Source organism: Exserohilum turcica, assembly GCF_000359705.1.
Source record: "Exserohilum turcica Et28A unplaced genomic scaffold SETTUscaffold_3, whole genome shotgun sequence".
Taxonomy (NCBI): Eukaryota; Fungi; Ascomycota; class Dothideomycetes; order Pleosporales; family Pleosporaceae; genus Exserohilum; species Exserohilum turcicum.
This window is the reverse complement of record NW_007360136.1, coordinates 1,286,389-1,308,686: the sequence shown is the minus strand read 5'-3', so window position 1 is coordinate 1,308,686 and position 22,298 is coordinate 1,286,389. Positions and strand designations below refer to the sequence as shown.

The 22,298-nt window shown below is 55.0% G+C and overlaps 7 protein-coding genes and 3 non-coding genes across 10 annotated transcripts; 4 read left to right on the top strand and 6 right to left on the bottom strand.

Annotated features, from left to right (window-relative positions):
- The first annotated feature begins 308 nt into the window (after positions 1-308).
- SETTUDRAFT_t38 lies at positions 309-414 on the top strand. Its single transcript has one exon. It is a non-coding gene; the product is annotated as a tRNA-Gln (tRNA).
- A 550-nt stretch (positions 415-964) lies between these two features.
- SETTUDRAFT_t29 lies at positions 965-1,049 on the bottom strand. The gene has a single exon. It is a non-coding gene; the product is annotated as a tRNA-Val (tRNA).
- Positions 1,050-1,320: 271 nt separating this feature from the next.
- SETTUDRAFT_t28 lies at positions 1,321-1,405 on the bottom strand. The gene has a single exon. It is a non-coding gene; the product is annotated as a tRNA-Val (tRNA).
- Positions 1,406-1,600: 195 nt separating this feature from the next.
- SETTUDRAFT_117232 (uncharacterized protein) lies at positions 1,601-3,800 on the bottom strand. The gene is made up of 6 exons (XM_008029209.1): positions 3,786-3,800; positions 3,443-3,734; positions 3,028-3,393; positions 2,935-2,977; positions 2,163-2,884; positions 1,601-2,115 (listed from the first exon to the last, which is right to left on the bottom strand). The coding sequence occupies exons 2-6, from the start codon at positions 3,719-3,721 to the stop codon at positions 1,780-1,782; spliced, it is 1,746 nt and encodes a 581-aa protein (XP_008027400.1). The 5' UTR covers positions 3,722-3,734; positions 3,786-3,800; the 3' UTR covers positions 1,601-1,779.
- A 372-nt stretch (positions 3,801-4,172) lies between these two features.
- On the top strand, positions 4,173-7,322 carry SETTUDRAFT_20389 (uncharacterized protein; the record flags this gene model as incomplete). Its single annotated transcript, XM_008028699.1, has 2 exons — positions 4,173-4,243; positions 4,418-7,322. The coding sequence occupies 2 exons, from the start codon at positions 4,173-4,175 to the stop codon at positions 7,320-7,322; spliced, it is 2,976 nt and encodes a 991-aa protein (XP_008026890.1).
- Positions 7,323-7,800: 478 nt separating this feature from the next.
- Positions 7,801-11,391, bottom strand: SETTUDRAFT_171889 (uncharacterized protein). The gene is made up of 6 exons (XM_008029208.1): positions 11,077-11,391; positions 10,660-11,027; positions 10,324-10,610; positions 9,451-10,086; positions 8,549-9,058; positions 7,801-8,498 (listed from the first exon to the last, which is right to left on the bottom strand). The coding sequence occupies exons 1-6, from the start codon at positions 11,343-11,345 to the stop codon at positions 7,806-7,808; spliced, it is 2,763 nt and encodes a 920-aa protein (XP_008027399.1). The 5' UTR covers positions 11,346-11,391; the 3' UTR covers positions 7,801-7,805.
- Positions 11,392-11,830: 439 nt separating this feature from the next.
- Positions 11,831-13,188, top strand: SETTUDRAFT_137029 (uncharacterized protein). The gene is made up of 4 exons (XM_008029207.1): positions 11,831-12,062; positions 12,121-12,229; positions 12,279-12,752; positions 12,803-13,188. The coding sequence occupies exons 1-4, from the start codon at positions 11,916-11,918 to the stop codon at positions 13,159-13,161; spliced, it is 1,089 nt and encodes a 362-aa protein (XP_008027398.1). The 5' UTR covers positions 11,831-11,915; the 3' UTR covers positions 13,162-13,188.
- Positions 13,189-14,168: 980 nt separating this feature from the next.
- On the top strand, positions 14,169-16,084 carry SETTUDRAFT_171887 (uncharacterized protein; the record flags this gene model as incomplete). The annotated part of the gene is made up of 2 exons (XM_008029206.1): positions 14,169-14,251; positions 14,376-16,084. The coding sequence occupies 2 exons, from the start codon at positions 14,169-14,171 to the stop codon at positions 16,006-16,008; spliced, it is 1,716 nt and encodes a 571-aa protein (XP_008027397.1). The 3' UTR covers positions 16,009-16,084.
- A 778-nt stretch (positions 16,085-16,862) lies between these two features.
- On the bottom strand, positions 16,863-17,744 carry SETTUDRAFT_42074 (uncharacterized protein; the record flags this gene model as incomplete). Its single annotated transcript, XM_008028892.1, has 3 exons — positions 16,863-17,069; positions 17,128-17,447; positions 17,605-17,744. The coding sequence occupies 3 exons, from the start codon at positions 17,742-17,744 to the stop codon at positions 17,011-17,013; spliced, it is 519 nt and encodes a 172-aa protein (XP_008027083.1). The 3' UTR covers positions 16,863-17,010.
- Positions 17,745-19,590: 1,846 nt separating this feature from the next.
- On the bottom strand, positions 19,591-20,767 carry SETTUDRAFT_117214 (uncharacterized protein). The gene has a single exon (XM_008029205.1). The coding sequence runs from the start codon at positions 20,590-20,592 to the stop codon at positions 19,915-19,917; it is 678 nt and encodes a 225-aa protein (XP_008027396.1). The 5' UTR covers positions 20,593-20,767; the 3' UTR covers positions 19,591-19,914.
- Positions 20,768-22,298: the final 1,531 nt, after the last annotated feature.

The window sequence follows — 22,298 nt, the reverse complement described above, 5'->3', positions numbered from 1 at the left end:
CCCCGATACACGACGACGACGACGACAGTGGTTTCCGCTGGTAATTCTCCACTTACCTACCTACCTACCCACACATCCGCATCTGCATCCACATCTGTATCCACATTGACACAGCTATCCACCTTTGCAATCCACCCAGCTCCATCTTTTTTCTTTCTCGCCTACTACATACTACAAGACAAAAACACAAAGAACATGTATACATGCAAAACCCAGCGAAATATATTCCCTCTTATTTTCCCCAGCTCCCATCAATTACTCGGCCCCCCCCCAATTTCTTCGCAAAAAAAGGCCCAATCACAGCACGTGGTTTTGTAGTGTAGCGGTTATCACTCCGGATTCTGATTGGTCCAAAAGACAAAAAAAAAACTCAGAAGCCTTCCGGCAACCCCGGTTCGATTCCGGGCAAGACCTTATTCTTTTTGCTAGTGTGTGTGTGTTGCGAGAGGTATGGCAGTTGGGGGGGGGGGGAAGTTGCCATTGTGTGCGGAAATCAATTTTTTTTGGTTGGCGGAGTGGGGTGGGGTGGAGTGGAGTAGATACAAGTAAAGTAAGGATGTGGTTGGTTGGTTGGTCGGATTTGGCCGATGCACCATCATGAACATTGCGAGACTACATTTCTTGTTTCGGGAGGGACAAGTGCCCTTGCTTGATGCTTGATGCCCAAGGGGAAAAAAAAGTAAAGGCAAGTGTTACATTGTATATGTACCTGATAACTAAGACTACAAGTTGCTTTGTCTGCATGCTCTGGTTCTATTGCTATTGCTTTTTTTTTTCTCTTTTGTCCATCTACGTTCGCATACTTCCTAGCTTCCCACGTGCGCCGAGGTATTGCCGTCTCCACGTAGCCCAGGAAAAAAAATTCTTCCCGCTCAAACACTAATCGACTACCACCCCACGCGGCGTATGCTGCAGGAACGAAAAAAAAGAAATCATCTACTACTGATGTAGTAGCTGTTACAAATGACTCAGCCGAGGTTTGAACTCGGGACCTTCAGTGGCCTAACAATCTGTTAGACTGACGTGATAACCAACTACACCACCGAGCCTGATATTGCTTTTTATGGAAGGAACCCAGGCTCCGTCCCTCCTTCTATTCAGAGAACAGTAGCGGAACGGACTTGGACAAAAAAAAGCGATGCGTGACCCTGAACCAGTCTTCGTTGCTGTGTTGGGCTCCTATGGTACGGTTAGGTCTAGATGCCGCTGGTCAGGAACACTGCAACGTTAGCCCCACTGTAACACCACGAGAGGTGCATCCAGGCAAAAAAAGAAATCCCTTGATCTTCTCAGGAGAGAGAAGACAAGGGATATGCACGCTGACTCAGCCGAGGTTTGAACTCGGGACCTTCAGTGCATCTAACGATTGTTAGACTGACGTGATAACCAACTACACCACCGAGCCATGTTTCCACTGTACATGAAGAGAAAATGCCGTGCCATGCGTATTTGTCTCGACTGAATCTTTCCACTTCATTCACATGCATCAACGTTCCTTGGGCCGGTTCAGGTTCAGTCTTGCTATGGGGATGGCGAAATGGACCCACTCATGTCAGAATTCTCGCTTCGCATATCGAGCACGCTAAAAAGGACAGTTGTAATTTGGTTGTGGTCTGAGTAACACTTCAATTGTAAGAATCGTGCTGTGTACAGGCTCAATCCACTGTGTTGAAGTTTTTAGCAGTGCAAGTAACAAAAAGTACAACCGCATCCCTACTTACAGAGAGCAGTGTGGTAAAAAACTGGTCGGTAGGTACAAAGTATGCCGGCAGGTGTCTTCTACAACTTGCTTCCGGCTTTCCTTCTCTTCTCCTTCTCCTGGTCTCTCAACAGTCGTCGTAATATCTTTCCTGATGGAGATTTCGGAATCACATCGACGAATTCAATTCCGCCGCTGATCCACTTGTACCTCGCCTTGTGCTTTTCGACGTGCTTCTGGATTTCACGCGCAAGAATGCGGTCGTTCGTCTCCATGCCGACTGAGGGTGCTTTGACGACAAAGGCCTTTGGCACTTCTCCAGTCTTTTCGTTGGGAATCTGGATCACTGCACAGTCATTCACAGCGGGATGGGTCAACAAATGCGCCTCAAGCTCTGCAGGTGCGACTTGGTGTCCCTATACGGTGATTAGGAAAAATTTCTAGGCGCTGCGCAACGACGTACCTGAACTTTAATGAGCTCTTTGATGCGGTCAACAATGAACACATGTTCATGGCCAGACGGTGCCTTCCTGATAACAGCTTCATCCCCAGTATGCATGTAGCCATCCTGAAAGGTCTCCTTATTGGCTTTATCATTGTTGAGATACCCTAGCACAACAGCCGGCGATTTGACCAAAAGCTCGCCAGGTTGGTCGTACTCAGTGACCTCGGTCCCCTCGAGAGTCACAATCTTACATTCTATGCCTGGAAGCAGAGAGCCACAGGAGCCGTACCAAATGTCATCGGGCGAGGTTGTAGACACAACAGTACAAGTCTCTGTCAGGCCATACCCTTGCCGAATCTTCCATGAGGAAAATATCTTCTGCACGTCTTCGGCTGTTTCTTGCCCTAGAGGTGCTGCGCCGGTAAACAGTGCCGTCACGGAGCTGAGGTCATACTTGTCAAGAAGCGCCTTACTCTTCGTGATTAGAATGATGATCGGGGGAACTAGGAATAGCGTGTTGATCTTGTAGTCCTGTATCGCTTGCAGAGTCGTCGCGAATTCGAACTTGGGCAGAACCACGACACCGTCACCACGATAAACACTAGTATGGCTGATGACAACCAGCCCGTAGATATGCGACATGGGCAACAGACCTAGAACCTTTTCAGTGTAGTCGGATTGGTTCCGTACGTCTTTGATAATGTTGTCGCGATACGGTTTTTCAAACGTCGAAATTTGCACTAGACCATGTCAGAAAATTACGTCTCCGAACGTATTCAGCAAGCCTTACTGATGTTGGCAATGACATTTCGGTGCGAGATCATGACTCCTTTCTGTATATGGTTAGTATAGTCTCGTGCGTCGGTCTGAGAATGTTCCTTACAGGCAAACCCGATGTCCCACTGGAGTAACAGAGGAACGCACACCGTTTAGCGCCTTCTCCGGACCCCCAGTTCAACGGCGGCAAGCGGTCGAGCTTTTCGCCTTCACGGATGAAGTCATCCACCGTTTTGAAGCCTTTGGGCGTGCTCGCGCCTGGTACTTCGAGTATGTATATACGGTTCTCGGGGATTCCAGTCTTCTTTGCCGCTTCTTGAGCAATCTCCAACAGGGGGACGCAGGTGAAGAGGGCTTTTGCGCCCGAGTTTTTCAACTGGTACTCAAGCTCGGCGGCGCTGTAAGCAGCATTGGCGGGTGTCTGAATGCCGCCTAGGCGATGCGTGGCCCATGCCAACGGGATTGTGTCAATCTGTCGAGTGTCAATACCACGGCGGGTGCGCAAAGCGTAAAATACGCACAGTGTTTACTGAGAAAACAGCAATGACCTTGTCCCATTCGGATCCGCTGCCTGGCTGAAACCCAAGCTCCTTTGCCAGGCCCCGTGCAAGGTAGTCGACGCGCTCGCGCACCTCGAGGCTCGAGTATGTCTTGCCCGTCAGGCCGCAAGTGAAGGGGTCGAACGAATAGCCAAGTGGATGGCGGCCGTAGAGCTCATCCAGCATGAAGTCGCAGATGGGGATCGAGTCCGGGGGGTCGAACGGGAGCTTCGGCACCCATGATGGAGGATGGAAGGGCATCTTGAGTAGTTACCTACAGACACGTTAGCTATGCGACAGCCTTGTAGGACTCGGGAAAACTCACCTGTTGCTGGGCCGCAATCGGAGGGGCATGAAGGAACAAAAAATCCACCGCAGCTCGAGGTTTTAAACCCCGAGCCTTGACTTGCGCAATGACGTTAGTACGCCGACATGCTGTCTAGATTCGTTGTCGGAAGTCAGCACCAGCCTCCAATTGTGGAGAAACTGGGGTATACCGAGGTCATATCCAAGAAGGGTTAATACCGTCTCATCGCCGACGTTAGCTCCGCGGCAGCGAGACGAAAACGGCTGATGTCGGCAAACCTTAATACTCCTTTCACATCGTAATAATGGAATAAAAACAGCTGTGTTGCGTGGCCGCCAAAGCCCAGGGTGTGAATGCATGGTAGTAGTTTGCGAGTGTGAACGATGTTGCTGCGGGCGTCCCACCATGGAGGCAAGTGCTATGGAGCACCAACGGCGTCACCTGACGCTGTCTTCACTTTCACCGCCACCAGCATTGTTCAATTTCACATAGTGAAGGCTCTCAGCAGGCTCCCACGCGGCCGTTTCACGCAAAAGCCATGGACAGGTTCTCTCTCATCAACCCCCCTACAATAAATTCAAGTCTGATACTCTTCCCAATTGCACAACCTCCACCCCTCTTTCAATCTACACCACGACCACTTCCCCGAGAGTTCAAGTCAAGCTTGAACGATCGTTGTACTACAACCACCGTCTGGTACATTGTGAAAAATTCCTGACTCACGTTTTTACCGGTACGAGAATGGCGCCGTCGAAGCGCAAGAGAGAAGACGAATCCAATTGGACAGATGACAGACCAGCTCAATCGCGCAAGTCCGTTAGTGAAACAGCGGAGACTGAGCCGCACCAGGTTCTAGGCAACTATGAAACTCTCTCTTCCCACCGCCCCACTCGTCAGCGGAAACCACCACAAAGGCTATGTGACGAGGTGCAGCCTGCAACCAAGAGAAAAACGACATTGAGAAAACCATCACGAGCCGGCAAGTCCTCGAGAACTACCAAGATTGCACGTCGAACATCGGTCCAGTCCAAAGTTGAGCTATCACCGGACAGTCAGCTGAATCAGCATGAAGATGGCGCATCGCAATCTCCCAAGAAGTCCAAGATTGTCGCCCTCAAGGTATCGCCGTCAGCATCAGTACCTAGCCAGGATGTAATGAGAACCAACGTTCCGCAGAGCGATGCCTACAATCGGACGCCCCTAAGTGGTCTCCTGGATATCTCGAATTTTGGCTCGCCAAACGAAGGTCATGCATCCCAAACACCACCTTTGCAGCATTTCCAGAGCGTTTCCCTATTCCCTACTCCCAACACAGCGGTTAGCCATGGAGCCTCTATTGGGCCTGTGTCAGATGGAGAGCTTCAAGAGCATCTTCCAGCAGACGAGCCTCATGGGGGGCAAGCAACATTTCTCCTGGGCCATGGTCAGCCTCTGAACGAAAATGGCGATAGCCTCAGCCATGATACACAAGAGTGTGGTGCAGCAACAACAGCTGTTGGCCAGTCACCCTCTGATTTCACTCATCTCGAGGACTGGCTAGTGTCTCAAAACATCACCAAACGAGTCAACCCATCAGGTCATGGTTTTTTTACACAACCTGCTGCCACTTACACGGACTCGGAAGCGACGATAGAGTGTGATGATACAACGCGCCCGTTCATGGATGGTTCACTCTGCTTGCTGGATGATCAACAGCTACACGCCATATCCAAGCAGCTCCATGCCCAGCGGAATATCGGGGTTGACAAGCCGATGCCAATGGCACAGCCAGAAGTTTGGGCCGAGGGACGTCAAGAACTTTGCGAAACACTGCACTTCTACCGAAGCTACCAAGGTGCCTGCTACGCTACCGGTGGTTTTGTCCGGGGATTCATGTTCGACAAGGTGGCTCACGAGCGAGACTACATTGACAGTAACGTCGTCATCTCCCGGGCTGTCGGTGGGCTTACCAAGGACAAAGAGTCTGGAGCGATGAAGGCCAGCCGAGACCAGGTGGAAGATTCGGTGGCGCTGGGCCTGAAGAACTGCATGCTTTACCGCAACCCGGTCGTCGTCATCACGGGAATCGATAACCCGCATATCCCGTCCAAGCCACCTCACCAGTATTGCGTGCTCGATTACTTCAAGCCTACGCATATATGGGCGGAGAAGAGCGGCAGCAGTGTCATGTTCCGGTATCGATTCGAGAAGCTCAACTCAAAGAAGGAGTCTTGGTGGCAGGCAAGAGACGGTACGAAAGCCATTGAGCTGGGATTGCTGCCAAAGCCCGTCGAGAAGACGTGTGGCAGTTGCGGCGTAGACTCTCAGCAAATCTACCTCAACGGATGGATGTGTCTGCAGCCAAACTGCCGCTCTTTCTGGAAGATGGCCGTCCCAGCATCTGGTCGTGGACGCCGCAGTGCTCTGCAAGAGCCCGACGAGACCACTCTCCTGTACGATCCGCGCTTCCTCAAGCAGAAGACTGTATGGGAGAACGACGATCAAGAGTACCCGCTTGTATCCAACACAGCCGAGCTCTCGACGCACCCCCTCCCCGGCGAGGACACGTCAGTCGCCTTCTGGTCCGGCATCGTGTGCCCCGACTGCGGTCGCTGCATCTCCCGCCTCAACTGGACAAAGTGGGAATGCCCGAATCCCACCTGCGACTACATACGCTCACCACCACATGCACTCATCTCCGCACTCGCTTTGCGCGACCCGCTCTGGCCCGTGACAGACAGCTACACACTCTCCCGCGACACACTCTCACCACTAGTCGGCTTCAGCGTCCACTTCGAGCACGGATACCGCATCAACCGGTACACGCTACCGGGCATCGACGGCTTCATCACGCACATGGTAGCCAACAAGAGGGTCCTCGAGGAACACGGCGGGCCCGACACCATGTTCGAAGAACTACAGCAAACCGACATTGGACTGCAGCGACGGCCACTACCAACTGGGCAGCTCAAAGGCCCCAATTACTGCCGCCAGTTCCTCGTCAACTACGGGATGCCGTACAAATTCGTAGCAGCCACGCAATCGCACTCATTTGACGGCGCCGCCCGCCCAATTACCCATACGCGCAGCCGCCTCAACTGGGCCGCACAGTACCTGTTATCGCGGGAGTCTGGCACGACGTCGCCGCAGCAAGCATGGAACGCAGCCACGCAGTTCAACGAAGTCCTCGCGCTGGGCTACTTCCAAGAACAGAAGATCAATTACCACGACGACGGCGAGTTTGGACTCGGTCCTACCACTGCGACGCTGAGCCTCGGTGCCCCGGGCACCATGCGCATCCGCATGAAGGCGCGCCGCTACCACGGCATGTCGAGCGTCGCCGGTGTGTACGACGACGTGGCTCCCGTGCCGGGCTGCGAGCAATACGATGCCCGCGCTGCGCTTCAGCCGGAGCTCGAAGCCCTCCGGGCCACCGATACAAAGGCGTACAACGCGCGTCGGAAACAGATCCCCAAAGAACTCGGGCTGCATAGTCGCGGGCAGTCTGCGGTTTGCGCTCACGTGCAGGTATATCGATCCGCAGTCGTTGAAGCCCGAGGACAAGCCGGCGTATGAGGTGCGGCCTGATGAGGAGGGATACGATGGGTCGAAGCTGGTCTGAGAATGGGGCTTTCGGACTGGGGAGATGTGCGATTTCTCCATGATTTCTCGGGGTATGAGCGGATTATTTGATGTGGTGATTTGGCAAAGAGTAGAGGAGGAACAGGTTTACTGCTAGATGATACCCCCTAGACATGAGAACGTGGTAGGCTTTACATGGAATAGAAAATACACTAATGTATATCACTGCCTGCTTATTGTGTGCAACGTACGATTTTCTGTTCTTTTTTTTCGCGAATCGAAGATGGGTATCACATCTAAAACAAATGCATCGACAAAGTTGAAGTGTGTCAGGTACAGAACATGGCAGCTCACCACCGTCTTTCATTGTATACTCTACAGCATTGTGAAAGGCACTGCGTCAGCACGTCAAAGTCACTCATAAAACAAATAGAAAATACACAACAGGTGCTCAACTATTTCATTTCTCCATCGTCTTTATATCTCCTGCTTCCACTCCTTGTTAAAGGCGCGACCAATGACCATTCTCCTCACCTCACTGGTTCCAGCACCAATCTCATAGAGCTTTGCATCTCGTAGTATCCTTCCCACAGGCACCTCGTTCATATATCCCATGCCGCCCATTAATTGGATGGCGTCAGCTGCGACTTCGCTGGCCCTCTCTGCCGCATACAGAATCGCGCCTGCGCAATCCTGAGTTTTAATATTTGGGCTCGCGTGCGACTCGTCTACGGCGCGCGCAACGCTGTAGGTAAAGGATTGCGAGGCCCTGAATTTGGTGTACATGTCTGCTAGCTTTCCTTGGATAAGCTGGTTGTGCGCAATGGGCTGACCAAACTGCTTTCTTTGATGGGTGTATGGCAGGACGTTGTCGAGCGAGGCTTGCATGAGGCCCAAGGGACCGGCTGAAAGAACAAGTCGCTCGAGATCCAGGCCCTCCATGAGCACACGCACACCGCGGTTGACCTCACCAAGCATGTTTTCCTTGGGGACAAAGACGTTCTCGAAGACGAGTTCGCCCGTGTTGGAGCCTCGCATGCCTAGCTTGTCGAGCTTGTTGGCTACACTGAAGCCCTTGGCCGAGGTCTCGACAATGAAGGCCGTGATACCTTTGCTACCGGCGTCGGGTACGGTTTTGGCGTAGACGACGATTGTGTGCGCATCGGGTCCCTATCCAGCCTGTTAGTAACTTCTTAATGCGAACTGAAGAATCGACGTACGTTGGTAATCCACATCTTGGTACCATTGAGCAGGTACCCGCCATCCACCTCTTTCGCCGTCATCTTCATACTAACAACATCGCTTCCTGCACTATGCTCACTCATGGCCAGGCCTCCAATCTGCTCGCCACTAATCAGGCCAGGCAAGTATTTCTTTTTCTGCTCCGCGTTTGCGTTCAGCGCCAACTGGTTCACACACAGCTGGCTGTGCGCTGCATAACTCAGTCCAATGCTTCCGCTGGCTCGTGAAAGCTCCTCCATGACAACACAGTGTGCTTGGTATCCCATGCCCAGGCCGCCAAACTCCTCGTCGGCTGTGATACCAAGGAAGCCTGCTTCGCCAAACTTCTGCCACATGTCGTTGGGAAAGGCATTTTCGCGGTCCGTCTTTGCAGCGACTTCTTCTGGAATTTCAAGGCGGGCAAATTCGCGAACCGAGTCACGGAGTTCGTCGAGCTCGGATTGGGTGGGCGGCGTGAAGTTTGTAGGGTGCTTTGAAGATGCGTAGCGCTGGGCAGAGGTGGTGATGAGGGCGGGTCGAATGCGCGATTGGCGGATACTCCTGGTGAGGAGTCGCGGGGCTAGGGACGCCATTGTGTATTTGGGTGCTGGAGGAGGGAGAAGGGAAATCGAAGAGTACAGGCAAAAGTAATAATGGCTGAACAGAGGATCGTCGGCTGGCGACGGCTGATGGGCCGAGGCACCTTCCGCATTGCGGAATGCACGTCTGGGGAAGGAACAGCAGCGTCATTCCGCGCCTTGGCGACGGGCCATGTCCCAAAAAGAAAGAGGGAAAGAAGAGCAAGTCACTGACAAATGCACTCCATTTACAATTCATCTACACTCTTCATGCCCCTCGCATTGCACTCTCCAACATCCAGCGCCACCAGAAATCTGCTCACGGCGTTGTATGCGGCGATTGTGGCCGTCAACTCGACAACCATGGCGGTATCCCCCAATGCCTGCTTCACCATGTCGCTAACCTCGTCCTCGACCTGCACTCCTACCGTCATCTGATCAGCGTACACCATGACTGCGTACTCTTGACTGCTGAATCCAGCAAGGCCCTCTTTCTTCACCATTCCGTGCTTGGTAACGGGCAGGTCGAGCAGCGCTTGCAACACCTCCTTGGAGACGCCTGCTTTGCGTGCGAGCGCCGCGTGAACATCCCATTCGTGCACTGCATGGTTGAGAACTGCTATCCGGCTGATTGCCAGCTCTTTGAATGTGTCTGGGAGGCTGGTTTTGGTGCGGATGGCGCCGATGAAAGAGTTCCAGCCGTCTGCAATGGCGGGGTTGTGCAGGAGCGCGAGATCGAGCGGGATGAGGGGGCGGGGCTTTCGTCGCTCGGCGATGCGCTCGTAAATGGGACGCGCTTCTTCGTTTGGAGGCTCGCTGGGGGCATATGGCACGCGCATGTTGAATACGGCAGATGAAGTGAGGGTACGTGGGTGGAGGGTGGGTAGACGGGCACGCGACAGAGGCCGTGAAAAGAGGGATTGAGGGGAAGAGAGGAGCATCGGGGTCGAAATGAGAGACTAGAGAGGGATTTATAGCAAGAGGCAGATGCTAGAGCTCTGACGGATATGCTTTCCGGTCCGGAGCTGTCTACACATGGTACTGGAATATATGATTGGTTTGGGCAACACTGCATTTCATCCTGCCTGGTTTGAGAAGAATTTCATTCTTGGTCATTCACTATGGGCTTTTGCCAAAATTTCGCTAGATACAAATACACAAAAAACTATCTACAGCCTGCTCTGCTCGTCAAAGACATTGGGCAGCCTGGGAATGCCGTCCAATCTCGCCGTCTTCTTGCCTGTCGGGGCCAGAGTGACGTTATATGTCAGGTCGAGCTTGGCCTTGGGGTCCTTGCTGGGCTCAAAGTCGAGAAGCAAGTCATCCTTGACCGCAAACACAGTGTCGTTGGTGACCCACTGGTCGTCGCGGGGGTATAGTTGTGTGATCAGAGGCTTGAAGTTCTCTGCCGAGACCATGAGGTGGATGTGTGCGGGGCGGAAGGGGTGGCGTTCGAGAACTTTGAAGAGTTGGCCAGCAGCGCCTATGATGGTTAGTCAAGCCCATGTTTGTGTCTTTGTATTTCAACATACCATCGGTGGGCAGCGAGTAGGCGGTAGGCTTGTAGCAGTAGAACCAGTACTCGCCATTCTCGTTTGTGGTGAACTTTCCCCTCAGGTTGTTTGGCTCCTGGTTCTCAGGGTCCTGGAAGTCGTACTTTCCGTTGGCGCTCGCCTGCCAGACGTCGATGACAGCGCCGGGGATGCCCTTCTTGGTGTTTAGGTCAACGACCTTGCCGTGCATAAGGGTGACCTGGCCATCGGGGTGAGGGCTGCGGATAATGGTGTCGCCAAGGTCGCGGAAGGGCGAGTGTGGCGACCAGAAGGGGCCGAGAATTGTCGACGAGGTGGGTGTCTCGCCAGACTCGTTGACGTGCATGTGGGCGATCTCGTCGACCAGCCTAGAAATGTGTTAGGACCATGTGCTGTCTTGGGTGCTGGAATGCGTACGATTCAACTCCGAGCACGTCGGAAATGCGGTGCGCCTCGTTCCTGGTGTTGGTCGTGGTCTTGCCAATCGAGTTGACAAATCGCACGCCCTCGAACCACTCGTCGTTGGTCAACTCGACCTCACGGATAAAGTCATGGAGATGCCTGATGAGCGAGCTCATGACAAAGCGCGTCCGGTCAGGCACATTGGGCCCAATGGCGTTGATGACGGCGTCGGTGAAGTTGGGGTCGAAGCGGTGCTTGCCATTTCCCTGGGCTTGCTGTGTCATTTTGGCAGTGTGCGAAGAATGCGATCAAGGAGTCGAGTGTATCAAGAGGGTCGGTGAGGAGAGTAGTGTTGTGCTGCTCAGATGCTTGACCTTTCTGGGGCACGAGGGAGCTTAATAAATAGCATCGCAAGATTGGCCGGCTGCGCCCAACCGAAGGCGTGCGGTTAGCAATGGCCATCTTTCTAGCCGCGTATCAGGCGATGCAACTTGTCAGAAGTGCCCACGGCATGGCACACCGGCTCGCAAGTGTGAGGGATAACAGTGCCGAAGGATGTCCCATGTTGTGACGGCTTGACCCGCGGCGGCTTCGCATGGCGGGCGAATCAGCGTGGCGGTGGGGTGGAAGAAGGCTTACCCGCCCTTTATCCCAAGTGCCCTCTTCCTAGTGCCGTCAGCACTAATGCCCCGCCCTCTGCACACGCCACGACGGGCCTGGGGACGCGACGTGACGGCCAGAATTTGGACTGGTCGCGGGCAGGCAGTGCGAGCCATTCTGAGCCTCGACCTCTTCCTGTTCAGACTGCCGACGAAAATTGGCTGCTGGAAGACAATACATACCACACCTTCAACATGGTCAAACACCACCTCATGATCGGCACGTGGACGCCGCCCGGGGTCATCATCACCGTCTCCTTTGACGATGAGACGCTCAAGCTGGAGCTTGTCAAGAAGACGGACATTCCAGAGGACGAGCCGATAAGCTGGATGGCCTTTGACGTATGCGCGCAACCTACGAGCCTGGGTGCCACCGACAGTGACTGATACCACAACACAGCATCAACGGAAGAACATCTATGGCGCCTCGATGAAGAAATGGAGTTCCCACCACGTAAAGAGTCCCAGCGAGATTGTACACACAGGCAGCTTTCCCATGGGCGGACACCGTATGCAACTCTGGAACCCATGCCATCTCTCCACTGACCAATTGCACAGCCAGGGCAAACGACGCTGACACCAAAACACGCGCCATTTTTCTCTTGCCCGCCCAAAAGCCTCCTTATGCCGTATACTGCAATCCATTCTACGACCACGCCGGCTACGGCAACATCTTCTCAGTCGATGCCTCCGGGCACATCAAGGAGAACATCCAAAACTACGAGTACTGCGACAAGACGGCCATCCACGGCATGGTTTTTGACCCCTCGGAAACCTACCTCTACAGCGCAGACATGTGGGCAAACCGAGTTTGGTGCCACAAGAAGATTGACGACGAGGGCAGACTGGACACAGTCGGCTACACCGAAGCACCCGCGCCAAAGGACCACCCCAGATGGGTAGAAATGCATCCATCCGGTAACTACCTGTACGCCCTGATGGAGGGGGGAAACCGCCTCTGCGAGTACGTGATTGATCCGCAGACTAAGCTGCCGATTCACACTTACAAGACATATCCCTTGATACCTCCCGGTAGGCCTCTCATGTCTTCCTTGAACACTAGTTACTAATCCCGCACCCAGGCATTCCAAACGCAGACACCATGTACCGCTCCGACGTGTGTTTCCTGACGAAGTCGGCACAATACCTGTTCGCAACATCGCGCTCAAACTCCTTTTCACTCACGGGCTACATTGCAGCGTTTAAAATCGGTCCCTCGGGCGCCATTGAGCGCCAGATCTGTCTGAACCCCACGCCCACGTCGGGCGGCCACTCCAACGCCGTGTCGCCGTGCCCCTGGTCGGACGAGTGGCTCGCGCTGACCGACGACGAAAAGGGCGGCGTCGAGATATACAGATGGCACGACGAGTTTCTGGCTCGCGTTGCGCGGTTGGAGGTTGGTGAGAAGGGATTCGGTATGAATGCGATATGGTATGATTAGTTGATATCCATATTCTGCATGTATCACAATCCAGTAGAACTTCATAGAGTAGAAGAAAAAATATCTCTACATTATTCGTACATCATGCAAATGACTATTCTAGTTTCTTCATCTTCTTTCAACGTGGTTTCTCAATCGCCACAGAATACGCAACCAACTGTCTATCTGACACATGCCACCAAAGTAACAGTCTGATCTGACAAACTACCACATGCAAATAATCCATCTACCTCCCACGTACGTGTACATACGTCCATCCATCCATAACCCCAGCAAAAGAAAAAATATATCACACCAACTAAGTAAGCATGGCATGATGAGCTTGAATCAGAATAACAGTCGTGTCCTTCCCACATACATGCGTATTCAGCACCGAGTTGGCACCGAGAGAAGCTTCGCTGGCCAACTATGAGCTAGGCATTGGTAAAGTTTAGTATTATTTTAGTACTTGGTGCGTTGTGCATATCTATGTATGTATGTGTGTAGTGTGTATGTATGTACATGTGTGTGGGCGTGAGACGAGACGATTTGATGATGTGCCCCCCCCCCGGATCTAAGTTCTTCAGCAGAACCTCGGTAGATGCGGGGGGGGGCAACAAAATTAGCCTTTCTTTCTTGTTTGCGCAACACCCCCACCTTGGAGTCTTAGCGGATGCCGGCAAATGGTATCGGAGGGGGGGAAAGAATTTAGCAAGCTGTATTGCATGTTGTCTCTTTGGGGAAAGGGGGGGGGGAGGGGGTTCCCTGACGTTTTTTTCTTTTGGATGGCGGGTAGTGGAATTGGTTGGGAGGAATTGAACGCTTTAATGCTATACACTTACTTGGACACTTTCAATTACCTGTTCGTCTTCCGACATCTCGCGTTTTTGTCGTCTTCATTGTCGTGGCCTGCTACTAGTGCCACTGCGCCCTTTTTCTCATCGATAAAAATTAAACACATAGAATCGCGATAGACTCCGTATCTCAAGTATACAGCTTACATCTACCCCACATTCCGTCGAAACAAGATGGCATCCAAAGCAACACCGGGAATTCTGTACGTGACAATGCAGCCCAAAGAGGGGCTGCCAGAAGCTCAATTCCACGATTGGTAAGTTAATGTTCTGTACCTTGCCCTCTTCTCTCCTTAGGAAGGGGAGAGGGGGGGGGAGAGGAAATAGCCGTATCCTATCCTCATCACGATCCCATCTAACCTTGTTACCCCGACAATCAAGGTACCAGAACGAACACGGCCCCAATCGGCTTCGGCTGTCCTTTTGCAAAAACGGATTCCGGTACCGGGCGAGCGACCTCGAAGATGCGACGGGCGGCGGGTCCAAAGACAAGCCCGAGTGGATGGCCATTTACGACTTTGACGAGCTCGAATGGCTGACGCGCGAACCGTACATGAGACTGCGCAGTGCGCCGGTGCAGTCGCAGCGCGAACGCGATACTATGAAGCAGATCTTCGTGGACCGGCGGTCGTACGACTTGCTGCGCGAGTGGACGGGCAGCGACTTCAAGGACCTGCAAAAGGTGGAGCACGAAGGCGAGCCGAACGTCATGATTGCCGTGAGTTTCTCGCTGCAAGACGGCGCGGGCAAAGAGGAAGAGCTGCGCAAGTGGTACGAAGAAGAGCATGTACCGCTGCTGCAAAAAGTGCCTGGATGGCGCCGCACCCGCCGCTTCGTCACGTCGTATCTGGATGTCGAGAGCGGCCACAGGACCGAGAGGGAGTTCCTCGCGCTGCACGAGTATGCGCCGCAGAACGGGCTTGGGGGCCCGGAGTTCAAGGCGGCCACTACAACCGCCTGGTGCGACAAGATATACAAAGATGTGGTTCGCGACAGGAAGAGGAGGGTGTACAGTCTCTACTACACGTTTGGCGCCGCTCAACGCGACCTCCAGAGCCTCGCGAGCAAAGACGCTGTGCCGGCTGAGAACACAGAGGGCCTGGTGAAGACGCATCCAGCACATACGACACCGGAGCAGCGGCCTGTGATTGAAAGCTTCGTCACGACGGCCGACGGCGTCAAGCTGCCGTACCGACTCGAAGGCTCCAGCGACGCCAATGCGCCTCTGCTAGTCCTCATCAACAGCATCCTCGTCGACTACAGCATCTGGGACGACTTTGTCAGCGAATTCCTCAAACTCACAGCCACCAAGTACCGGGTGCTGCGGTACAATTCTCGAGGCCGCAACGCGTTACCCGCAGACTCGCACTCGCCCATCACAGTGCACACGCTCACGCACGACGTCATCACACTGCTGGATGCGCTGCGCGTCAAAACCGCCTCGGCCGTCGGCGTGTCGCTGGGCGGCGCAACGGCACTCAACGCAGGTCTCTCGCACCCGTCGCGCATCACGGCCTTTGTAGCGTGCGACACCAACGCATTTGCGCCCGCCAGCAACGCCACAGCATGGAACGAGCGCGTCTCCATGGCCGAGCAAGAAAACCACATGTCCCCCACGACCGGTGAAGCCCTCGTCGGCACTCAACTCGCAGAAGCCACAGTACGCCGCTGGTTCGCCGCGTCGTCGTACGCCGACGCCGCGCTAGCGCACAAGATCGCCGCCGTCAAACTCAGCGTAACGACAAACTCGCTGCCGGGCTTCCGCGACTCAGTCAAGGCCCTGCATCACTACGACATCAGAGACAAAATGCCCGAGTTCGCCGGTAAAGCCGCGTTTCTCGTTGGCGCCCAGGATGGCGTCTTGCCAAAAACCATGAAGGAGAATATGGCGGAGAAGTTGGGCAAAGACGGTGTCGAGCTCAAGGTCGTGCAGAATGCTGGTCACCTGCCTATGGTCGAGCAGCCGGGTGAAGTGGCGCGGTTTGTGGCAGACTTCCTTGAGACTTGTTCATGAGCCTATCAGTCTGCCTATCAGTTAGTTTGCTTGCTTGTATGTTAATTTTCTCTCCTTGTCGTCGTCGTCGTCGTTGTCGTCGTTGTATGCTACGAGTCAAGGTTGGTAGTAAGTAGTTCTTGCCAAGTACTGTAAGTAAGTGCCCCAGAAAATTAAATAAGAACAAATACAAGAAAAAAAGGGTCCTTCATCTTCACACTTCACGGTTCATACTTCATCTTCCACCCCTCGGGGAGTTATTGCGATCGCCATTCTGTGGCTGACGGCTGGGATACACAGACACAGACACACACACAGACACACACATACAGCCCTGAACCTGGTTATGATTTTAGTTGTAGTTGCAAGCAAGCAAGCAATCCCCCCCCCCCTCTCAATCGTCAAATCACAGTCCGACTCTGTGCAAGGAAAACGAAAAAACAAAAAACGAAAAAAAAACGTGTCCCGCATCAGCCCGCCCGTTCTTCTTTTACCGCATACGTACATGTGTACATGAAGGGGGTGTGTTTCCAATTTCTCGCTTTCACCACGTGCCCGCTAGGTTGCTATGTAGTGCTAGCGGAACTAAACACCTCAGCTCATTTCCACATGGGGTTTGTACATGTATGTATGTATGTATGTTGCTTCAGGGTCCTTTTATCTTGGGATCCCATGACAAGGTCCCAGGGTCCAGCGAGGACATCCCATGATCACAAACTGGACATGGTCCCTTGTCCGGGGAGGGGTTTTTTTTCTTCCCTTCTCACACCGACTACATGCGTACAAGCTTGGAGCGGGCAAAGCCGTGGATCCGGTGCATCACGTCAGAGAGTTGCGATTGCGGAGGCAGAATGAGACGGGGGGGAGGAGGGGGGAGAGACGTTGCACACGCATCATCATCATTACCATCGTCATGCCGGAGCGGGCGATTCCGGAGTCAAAGAGGGGAAGAAATCCCTTTGATACCGTGATGACAAGGAAGGCCAAGATGAACAAGACAAGGACAGATTACAGTGACAATCCTCATTTCTTGCTCATCTTGTTATCCATCAATGGCGCGGTCCTCTCTGCCATCCGTCCAGCTAGTACAATTAACGCATCTCTTGGCCTTCTCACTAATATACTTGCGACAAAACCTACACTTGACCTGCCTCTTCACAATATTATCGCCACTGCCCCTGCTGTAGGCGAGGGCAATGATCCAAAGCGCCAGCGCCACAACCATAAAGCGCACAATCTTGTCGAGAAAGTCGCCGTAGGCCAGCACGACGGCGCCGTCGTCGAGCGCCTGCTGCGGGGTATTGTAGCCGTTTGCAATCGAGGCGTTGTAGTTTGGGCCGTGGTGCAGCACGGCAAATTTGGCGTCGAGGTTGCGCACCAGAAACGGGAGCAGTGAGATGATTGGCAGGATGATGTCGGTTACGAGGGCGTTGGCACAGGCGGTGAAGGAGGCTGCTAGGCTGCCGACGGCGGCGCGTTAACGCCCCGTGTTAGTATTGTGTAGTGAAATTCCTCGACGGGGGAGGTTACGCGGGGGTGTGTGGCGTGGGGGGAGGGGTAGCCATAGCCATTGGGTTCTGACATCCTGGTCCAAAAGGGAAGGGGAGCCAAGCCTACATCAAGCCAACGGCTACCTCGAGCACATTGTCGCGTAGGGCAAAGTTGCTGAAGCTGTCCCACGCGTCGACGGTGCGGCGGCGGATGCCTTGCTCGGCGTCCTGCAGGATCTGATGGGTGCTGTCGTCTAGGCGCGGCATATTGGGCGTTAAGAATAACGGCGGTGGTGGTAGCAATGCGGAAAAAGGTGGTGGGGATTGGGTATACAGGCAGAAGGGCAGAGGGAGAGAATGGGAGTGAGTGTGAGTGCGAGTGCGAGTGTCTGGGGGACGCATCGACGTCATTGGAACAAGCAAAGTACGCAGCCAATCACAATGCTTCCCGCCGTGCTGGGACCGACAACATGACCACTCCCAGCGACCAACCAACCACGCCTATAGCCTAGCCACACCCATGCCCATATCCATATCCACAACGTGCATGCAACACGCTGGCAGCGCTATACCATAGGGCCTGCCGATGCATCGAGCAAAAAGTAAACCCACGATTGAGTGCAGAATGGTGCGTTCGTCATACGCAGAAGAACAGACGTCCTGGTCCGAGAATAACATGCTCTCCACCTACTGTAGCCCGCGCTTAGCCGATGAATCGCGGCTTTGCCTAATGCATCTAGAAAGCCACTCTTCTTCCACACGTAGATCTATCCCGTGGGGCCTTGAAGCGATACGCCCGAGGGGTCAAGATTCCGCTCCCTTTTTTTTTACCCTGCGTCGTGCGATAGGGCAGTCGGCTGCAGCGCTACGCAGGTCATAGCGACTATCTGCGCGTAATGCCATCCTTTCCGGACACCATGGCGCACACACTGTCTCTCCCACACTCGCACTCACACTCACACTTTCTACACACACACCCCTCTGTACCACATGCACACACAAAGTCTGTCCTCCTCACTGCACCTCTAAGCCACGTTCTGCGTGCATGCAACTAGGCGTCCCCAGTACATGCGTTTCTTACTACACCCCACTAGGCCCACCCCACACAGTCGGCCCTTTTAATTTTTTTCTCAAACGAGCCTCACTCGTCACACAGCCCATCCACGACGCACCTCTGCTACACAAGGCGAGGATTCCGCCATCGGAGCCCAGGGGACCCCGCTGCTAACGCCACGGGCCTTGTCTTGTTTCGACCAGAGTACGTACTGTGGATAGATAGATGTGCCGATCTCCGGCCCGCTTATCACGGCCGTGTGATCACGCATTACCCGTTTGGGCACGACGGGCATAGCTGGCCTCTCACAGACGGGCGCGAGAGGGACGACGCAGGGTCTCGTATGCATGGCCATGACAGGTGTCCCGGTCAAGAGTCAGGTCAATGGGGTACTCGGATAAGCGTACGACGTCGAGGGCGGATCTCTGCCATCTTGTCGCGGAAGGATGCGCGCGCGATAATCTTTCCGCGGATTTTTTTTCATGCTGGCGGCGGCATGATTGGCCGGTGGCGATTGGTATTATGCCGGTACGTAGCATACAGTACATGTACATGTACATGTACATGTATGTAGAGTGGAATTTCCATCACCACGGGGCGGTAGGCCTTGTGCAGCTGCATGGCCTATTGGTGCGGGTGGGCGAGGGTCCCTCGCAGCCTGTCTTCTCGAGGCATCCAGGAGGTGGGATGCATCTACAGTACTCTGCGAGACGGTCGAGCGTCGGGGCTGTATGGGCGGTAAGCGCGCGACGAGGGGAATTTTCGGGGTTGCAAATTGGAGGGGTAGAGATAGAGACGGAATTGGAGGGCTGCGCCGTGAGGTCACGGCACCTCGCGCTTGTTTAGCGTGCAGCACTAGTGGGGGTGTGTGGTGTGGTGGGGGAATGATACGCGACAAACCATATGGCCCGCAACGACATTGGTTGGACAAGCAGTGGCGTGACGAGACGAGACAGGCCCTCGACCGTGACGTGCCATCTTGCGCTGTGGTGCGCATCGAAGATTCGGATAGACAACCAGCATGGCCCAAAGCGGGGAACGAGGGGCAGAGTGTGTACGTCTGAGATGGGTTGTGAATTATGGCTATCTCCACATTAGATGCAGTGCTGCCGCCGCGCAGTCTGCCCAAGAACGTGGGTGAAAATGCAAAAACTCAAAAACTCCGCCCAATGCAACAAAGAGCCCAAAAGGCTACAGCCCGTGGTATACCAAAAACGCCGGCTCATGCTGTGTGCGCTGTGCGCAAAAAAAAAGAAAAACAAAGACAAAAAGCCACCAACACCGTGCAATGCTAGTAAGAAACAATCAACAAGACAACACCACCCCCACAATGTCTGTGCGGCCCTCATGTCTTGGCCTTTTCTATGCCATGCCCATCCTGTCTCATCTAGAAATTTCCGTCACAGAGTCTACTCTAGCTCTTGACTTTGACCTGGTCGATGACCTGCGGCGCTCGGCGCCATCCTTTGCTTTTCTGGTTTTGGGACGACGTAGCACGGGGCCCTCGTCCTCCTCCGACTCGTCTACGGTAAACAGATCCGGGCTGGGTTCGCGCCACGAATGGCGATGGCCAGACAGGGTGCGCGAGTAGCGGCGGCGATTTTGCTGCTTGCGAGTGGCCAGATGCTGGGTGCGGCCACGGCCTGGCTCGGCGATGCTGATGCGGGGTGGGCTCAGGTGAGACACAACCTGGGGCGTGTCGTTCAACCGCTCGTCATCCAGGCCCATGAAGGACTCGTCGTCCTCCTCGTAGATGGTCGGCACGTGATATGCGCCGTGCAGCTGGGGCTGGCTCTGCTTGACGTAGCGGGCCCAGCGGCCGGCCACGTTGGACCTGAACTTGGTCGTCTTTGCGGTGCGCGGGCCGTCGTTGGCGTCGATGCCGGCGCTCAGCGAGAGCTCATAGGGGTCTTCGGCGTCGCCAATGGGCGTGATGAAGTGGGCAAAGGGATCCTCGTCGATGTCGGGCAGATGGGCCGACTGCGCGTCGTCGTGGTCGGCGCTGTCGACCCAGGGGGGGAACGAGTAGGCGCGGGGGCTGGTGCGGAGATAGGAAGGCATGGCTGACAGGAGGCCCTTGATGGCGCGGAGCAGGCAGGAGAGGCGGACGGGCAGTGGTGTCTTTGAGCTTTTCTCGACCTGGACGCAGGCGGCGTGGCGGAGAATCGTGTCCCCCCGGCTCCTGGCCGGTCGTGGTGGGGAGGAGAAGGTTTGCTGCAGCGAGCGCTCGTGGGGGACGAGGGCTCAAGTAGTGGCGATGGCGATGGCGGGGTAGATGGCGTGGATAGGCGAGGCAACAAGCAGCAGTGGGTGTGTATTAGTACGAGCCCTGGTGCGTGGGCGGCGAGCGAGCCGGATGGTGAAGCCATTGTTCTGGAGGATTCGCGCGCGTACTTATGCTGGACAGGGCGTGGGCGGGCGGGCGCACGACGAGGCCTGCCCTGCATGTGCAGCTGCATATGCCTGGGCGGTGCATTAGCGCGGGTGTGGGTGAGAAGCTTAGTGCGGCGTGGACAATGGCTGACGGGCACATGAGAGGGTTGGCCGTGAGGGATGACCTGCAGCCTGCACGCGCGCATTGGCCACTGGATGTTGCCGACAACACCACACACGGCCGCCGTTGCTGCACCGCTGCCGATCGCCATGTCTCCCCCCCTCGCCCTGCCCCCAAACGCCGCCCCGCCAGCACGCTACACTGCCCGCCGCGATCGTGCGAATTGCTACATTACATTGCTTGTATACCTGCTGTGCTGATGCTGCCTGCGTCCGGCGCCCGAGACGACTCGATGCAGTGGGCCCCCGCCACGGACCGAAGACTCACCACGGCGCTGCCCACCAAGACATCACCACGCATGCCTCATGGCACACGCAGCAGCGCTCTGCTCAGCATGCCACTGACGGCTCCAGCACTCAGCCTCAGCACACTTGGCTGCTTCGGTCCTGCACCACACCCTCGTCGCCCCGAGCCTGTCCTTTTTCTGGCACGCTGACTGATTCGCGTCGCGCCCTACGCGTCCCCCCTCATGGCCGCGCGAGCATGACGAGGCTGTCTGCGTGAACCTTCGTTCGGTGCCTGCAGCCACCACCACCACCACGACGCCCATCACGCCGCCAGTCACGGCCGCCCAAACAGCGCTGCTCCACGCCCACGGCGCACACGGTTTCAGCCAAGTGCGGCCTTCAGCTGATGCGGCTCCAATACACCATGGCCCACCACTTGACCTGTTCGCATCATGACTTTTGCACGCTGCCCATCTGATATGACATGCTGGGATAGGGCGGCACCCACACCACACCCTCTCCTACACCCTCTCCTACACCCACGCCTTGGCCCCACCCCCCCCCCCCAGCCCGCCATATCTCTCCTATCGAGCACGCCGACACGCCCGCTGCGGCGCTGCATTTCCGGATTTTCCTGTCCACTCGGCCAAGCCGCGGCCCTACTCTGCTTGGTCTACCACTACTACCGCTACATACTACATGCCTCGCAGCAGCTGCCCGCATGCAGCGCCTGCCCCCCTCCGCTGCGGGCCCGTGGTCAGGCCTACGTCATTGTCGAAAAAGTTACTTCACACACGCCCAGTGTCGCCATCAAACTCTGCCTGCACTTTGCACCGAGAGCCATGCATGCCCGTCAAGCGCGCCATGCTGCGCGCGCTGTGCCTCCGTCCTACATAGCATTACGTGACCCAGCCTCGACGTCTTACCCGTCACGGCGTCACCTGGACCCTGCGGCGCCTGACAGCGCGCCGTCGCCTTTCTTCACG